At 36.3% G+C, this 6,401-nt stretch overlaps 1 protein-coding gene and 1 long non-coding RNA gene across 2 annotated transcripts; one reads left to right on the top strand and one right to left on the bottom strand.

Annotated features, from left to right (window-relative positions):
• Nucleotides 1–845: 845 nt before the first annotated feature.
• LOC136246257 (uncharacterized) lies at nucleotides 846–3,824 on the bottom strand. Its single transcript, XM_066037675.1, has 2 exons — nucleotides 3,634–3,824; nucleotides 846–1,695 (listed from the first exon to the last, which is right to left on the bottom strand). The coding sequence occupies exons 1-2, from the start codon at nucleotides 3,694–3,696 to the stop codon at nucleotides 1,105–1,107; spliced, it is 654 nt and encodes a 217-aa protein (XP_065893747.1). The 5' UTR covers nucleotides 3,697–3,824; the 3' UTR covers nucleotides 846–1,104.
• Nucleotides 3,825–5,226: 1,402 nt separating this feature from the next.
• LOC136246258 (uncharacterized) lies at nucleotides 5,227–6,401 on the top strand. Its single transcript, XR_010696340.1, has 2 exons — nucleotides 5,227–5,946; nucleotides 5,999–6,401. It is a non-coding gene; the product is annotated as an uncharacterized lncRNA (long non-coding RNA).

Here is a 6,401-nt window from a genome sequence, read left to right on the forward strand (position 1 = left end):
AGGGTATCTATGGTGAGGGGTAGCTATTTTCAGTAGGTGAAGACCTTTTTTTTTTTTTTTTTTCGGTCTTCAACCTACAGCTAGCCTGAAGTTGCAATATTTACTCAACACGAATCGAACGCTCAAAATGTAGACTCGTTCGCTCACTCGAGACTAGCCGAAACACGTCTCGGCTTTAATTAATCCGGGTCAAATCCGGGTCTGACCCGGATTGCTATCCGGGTCAGTGGGTCATCCGGGTCAGCAGTAGTGACCCGGTTTCAACGTTGATGTATGTACTTGACATGTGATCTACAAATATCCAATGGTTACTCTATGAGTAATATTAATGTATGTATATTTACCAGTAGGATGTTGTTACTTGTTACATGTTTCCGTCATAATACAGGTTTGGAGGATTTTGCTAAAGGGGGACACAAGGATAGAAGTGACTCCATGCGCAGTGTGCTTCTCCCCCCCCCACACAAGAAACTTTGAAAAATTAACATTCTAATATTGAATTTAGTTGCAATTCTGACAGAATTATTTTGATAGTTTAACACTGAAAGTGTGAATGCTAATAGTAGCTATATAGCTACTGAGCTAGAAACAGAACTGGTATAGCAATTAAGGTCTAGGTTGATCCCCAAGGAAATTTTGCATCCTGAGATTGAATTGGTGGCAATTTTGACTGATTAACACTGCAAGTATGAATGCTTATTATATAGTAGCTATATGCTGAGTTATAGACAACTGAAAGCACTAATGAACTTATACAATGATTTCATAAAATGAAGCTTCATGCATTGACAATAATATTATGTTCAAGCTTAATTGCATACATAATTATTCTAATGCAACTCAGTGTGGATCAAAGAACATTCAAGAATGCTATTACAAAGTTGTATTAATATGGCTATCATGGATATGAAAAGAATTGTACAAGGTACAGTGCATATTTATACTCCATGAAACATGCATACAAATACAAAATTAATGCTACATTGCTGCTAAACAACTAATGAATTAGAGTCACTGCACTGCTAAATAAGTCACTACTTTACTACAATAATTATATCAAGGTCAAGAGTCCCAAATTCAGTCCGATGAAAAGATGAACACTCACTATATTCCAACATGGATGTCTACAGCTATGTACCTAAAGTTATTCTTTTCTCCAGCTTCATCATCACTGTAGATATCCAATGTAATAGGTTTGCCCAATGTTAAAGTAGTGCTATAAAGTCCTGCAGTAGTATAGGCTCCCTCCACTGCTGTGGCAGTCTGGCAGGTTCCTGCTTGTTGGTGAGTGCTGATAAGGAAATTGTATGTCTGAGGATAGGGATTGGATGTTTCGATCAATGGCCCATAGTGCATTACTTTTCGGTTGGTAAATGATGCACCAGGAGTGCCTTGGGCATGGACACATGGCTCATAACTCTTATAATTATATCGATCAAGAACAAAGAATCCAATAGCTTGAGACCCATCAGATAGAACTATCCAAAAATCACTATCTGTAGTATTACCATATTTGGGGTTGACACCAATAGTGATGTCTGCAACCACATGGTAAAGGAAGGCTCCAAGGGGCACACTAAGCAAACGTTGAAATTTTGTAGAGTGGTCACACTCAATTGAATCATCAGCTGATATTTCACAATCCTTTGACATGCCACCTTGTGTGGACAAGTACTTAGGCGAAAACAGCAGTTTCTGTTAGAAAGACACACACATTTGATCATAGTTATTTATATAACTGGAAACAGCAAAGATATACAAGTATATAATATTATTATTATGACTGTGTATGTGTGTGTGTGTGTGTGTGTGTGTGTGTGTGTGTGTGTGTGTGTGTGCGTGTCTGTGTGTCTGTGTGTGTGTCTGTGTATGTGTGTCTGTTTCTGTGTGTGTGTGTCTGTGTCTGTGTGTCTGTGTGTCTGTGTGTCTGTATTATATATGTATGTGTGTGTGTATGTATGTATGTATGTATGTATGTATGTATGTATGTATGTATGTATGTATGTATGTATGTATGTATGTATGTATGTATGTATGTATGTATGTATGTATGTATGTATGTATGTATGTATGTATGTATGTATGTATGTATGTATGTATGTATGTATGTATGTATGTATGTATGTATGTATGTGCATGTGTATGTATGTGCCCAGATCCCTGCACTTGCTATTATACCAAATCTGGAAACAACCTTAGGAGAATAAGCCATTGAACTACATTACGGTATACTGTATGCAAGTAGTATAGCTGACTTCAATAGCTATTGTATACATTCATACCATTACATAAATATGTACATACCTCTGCATTAGGAGTGAAACAAATATTAAATTTTAGGTATTCGAATATTCCTCAAATTAACGAATGAATTAACGAATTATTCTTTAAGAATGTTCTGTATAATTAGGTGCTTGAACAGGACAAAATCACTTTGATTACTACTAAAACTTTAAATGTTAAAAAAGAAAAGTCCTTTACATGTATTATTAAGATGCATATGAAAAATTATATTTTAAAATGACAGTTTTCAGTTGTAAAAATGTTTTCAAGGTTATAATGTGTACATTATCCGATTAACGAATATTTAACGAATAACGAATATTTCTTAACAAACAAATAACAAATATCTGTACTATTCGTTTCAGCCTTACTCTGTATACATATATACACACATACATACATACATACATACATACATACATACATACATACATACATACATACATACATACATACATACATACATACATACATACATACATACATACATACATACATACATACATACATACATACATGTCGAATGTTCACGCACACACACAACTGAAAACACATGCACACACATACACACAACTGAACACACACACACCAGCACCCACAGAGGCATAGCCCCAGCCACTGAGTAGCAGAATTGGCTCAATTTTTACTGAGATTTGCTTAGGTTCCATTTAAGCCCTAAATGTCCCTGAATAATTATGTTCAGGAAACCCCTCTAATTACGCCCGTGCATCTCGCATACTTTATGTAGCTAGATATAATAAGTAGCTAGTCTAACTATAGCTGTAGGCAGCCGGCATTCCAGCATTTGAATTTTTTTATACCCTAAGATCCATAGCTCAGTATAGCCAGGTACCAGACATAAGGCAAGGCAAACTTGATTAGTAGTATTTTTCATCCCCGCCCGCATCTCTTTTTAACCCACCTCCTCTAATTTCATTATTGTACGTGCACATGTATTTTAATCAGTGCTAAGAAGGCTGGCTGTCATTTTACAGCACAGCAAATGTCAGTGAACGGTGGTAAAACGTAAGTACTAGTTCTTAAAAGGCTTTATAACTAACCTTTATAGTAACAGACAGCTTGAATTACAGTATTTTCTTTAAGGAAGTTTCTTTAATAATGAGTAATGAAATATGACCTCCCACCTGCATGGAAATCCAAATTTTTGTGGATGAGAAACAAGTATTCAAGTTTTCCTGGCTTAACTAAGAAGCTGTAGCTAGACTTTTAATTCAGTTTTAAGTCCTAACCTATTGAAAAGTTGGCAACAACCTGATCATACATATATTGCTATATACAGGAGCAAAATCACATAGCTAGCTAGTAAATGATTTTGCAAGAAGAGCTTACCTCTGCAACAGTTGCAGATACGATCAGCAGCAACAGGCACCATATGTGAGTAAAGTTGGTCATCTTATGCAATGGAGCACTGGCTAGACGAATTCCAATAGAAGCTTGGATAATTTGCTTTAGCAGGTTTTGAAATGGCTATAGCTACACTGGCTGCTTAGCTTCTTATATAGCTTAGCTGAGCCGTTTTTCCAGGAATGTGGTGCATCTAATTAAATAGAATTGTTTGATGTAGAAATACATTAAGTGCCAACACTCTATTAAGTGCCAGTCAAATGATGTCTACTAATGTAGCTAGTTACTAAGAATTGTGAAACCTGTTAATTGTTGTTGATCATGTGGTTGCATATAGCTTTATTGACATCAGTGTTACATTAATTATCACATAGCTAACAATCTAATACAGCTTCATTTTAATATTAGCTGGTGACCGCATCGTAATCTTCTTTACCAAAATGGATTTTCCTTGTAAAAACATTACAGCTGTCTGCTATAGCCAATATATAACTATAACATTTTAAAGATGTCAATTCTTTTGTGTGGTTTTAGTCTCCATTCATGAATAATCTATTGTACCAACATATACATAACAGACATACCATAGTACTCCTACCCACCCTAAATATCTGCAATACATCTTTACCAGTCACTTGTACACCTATAATAGTGTATTTACAAGGTTCAGTGTACTGATAATCTAGTATGGTAAAATCAAAGTGGCAGCCATGATATTATTATGTTAACTATTTGTAAAGTTGTATAACACCTGGACATGAAAGTAGTACTATGGCATGTACGTTGATACAATAATGGACAGAGACCAAAAGAAATCTTTTAAAAGTTATTGGCTTTGGCAGAGAGATGTAATGTGTTTACATGGAGTATCTATTATGGTTGAAAAAAAAAAGTGTTATGCCTATTCTAAACTATTAACACTCTCAAGATCAATAACAATTACTTAATTACAATTTTATAAATACATTAGCAGACACAGTTTTCGGAGTGCTGGGACTTGACAAAGTGCTGGCACTTCATGTAATTCAAAATGTGATTTTACCTAATAGATATTCTTAGTAAATGTATTAGCACATTTCACTGTTACTAGTTTTAGTGTTACATTTGATATGTTGTCCAGTAGCTTCCTCAAACTGAAATTAAAACGTCTAATAACTTAATCCTTATATCCTATAACATGAATTCGATTTAAGATTAAACTATGATAACATAATTTAACCGCCATGCAGTGACTTAATTTGAATATAATAATTTAAAGATTACTATTACGAAGTACATTACAAAGCGGTGCAAAATTTCAACTGCTTTTGATCACCTAGCAAAGAGGCTTGATGTATTGACTTTGGGATGCTTGTCTTTTAAGACAATAAAGAGAATTTTAATATGTGGTATAATATATTAACCTGTATGTATACAGGGTACTGTTTGGCATATAAGTTATAGTTTTATATCCCAGTACGAGGGTGATATCATTGTTATTACACGAGTCCGAGGCGGAGCCTCGGACTTACACGAGTCCGAGGCGGAGCCTCGGACTCGTGTAATAACAATGATATCATCCGAGTATACGGGATATAACTATTTTATATCCCAGTGCGCGGGAGTGCGCAGAAGTTTACGGATAGTAAATTAAGTTTCGGTTTGAGTTCCTGTCACTGTGCTCAAGATTTCGTCCGAATTATGTGGAGATTCTACTTCGTAGCTACAAGAGAGACCTTACATACTGCCTACAAACTGTAGCGAAGGGCGGTGTTATGAAGCAGCGGTTCCAGGTACGATTAGCCTTCGTCAGAAGTTGGTATGGTGGTGTCGCGTGGTGTGCAAGAGAAAAATAAAGACCAACAAGTCTACCCAACTGGAAGGGAATATGGGACATAACACACGTACATACTGAAAACTACACCATACTACTACTTATTTCGAATCCTGGGGTAGGAGATAGAGATTTTTTTCCTTTCTTTGACCCTTTTCTGTTTCACCTTATTGTTAGCTAGGCCATGCATGTAATCTTTAAGTCTCCAGTTCCAGTGTGTTAGGTTAGGTTAATCCAAAGGCTGCAGCACATGTTGCTGTCAGACCTTCAGTGCAGGCCACTGTACAGCTTTAATAGCTAATAATAATAAATAATTACCTAACTATACTACTTATTACTACCTACGTACTTAACTTAACCAATGTCAAAGTCAGGAAATTCGTCCCCAGCAGTGAGCGAATACTGGCGGAGTATCATTTTCGCATTGTACCTCCACAAAGCCACAGACAGTTGCTGGAGAAGTTGGCGCCTAGCAAACTTTCGAGGTAAACCGTTTCTAACAGTTGTTCTGTCAGCTATGGATCCTAAAATTGATAGGGTATATGGTGACCAAACACCAAAGGTCTCACATACAAGAGGGATAAAATCTCCTCCATTATCATTCACAATGTCCTGGTATTGGTTGTCCTTAGCTATCTCACCAATAGCAGCGGCCACCCCAGCCTGAGAAGAAGCAGAAGACCAACAAGTGGCTACCATAGTCCGAGATAGAACGGTGAAGCTAGAGGAAGTTAGTTCTTCACCATAGTGACCGTTGGGAGTGATTGCTGGAGCGAAAATCGTCATGGACTATTCTTGACATTTGTTAAACTATCGTATTGGTAACTTGTAGTGTTATTGTGTAAAGGATTAACAGTTTTCTTGTAAGATTTAGCTAGTTTTAAGTGCTGTATTGGTGTGTTTTGTATCAATATTTCCTTATTTGGCTCTTTGTTCCATT

This window comes from Dysidea avara, chromosome 2, assembly GCF_963678975.1.
Source record: "Dysidea avara chromosome 2, odDysAvar1.4, whole genome shotgun sequence".
NCBI lineage: Eukaryota > Metazoa > Porifera > Demospongiae > Dictyoceratida > Dysideidae > Dysidea > Dysidea avara.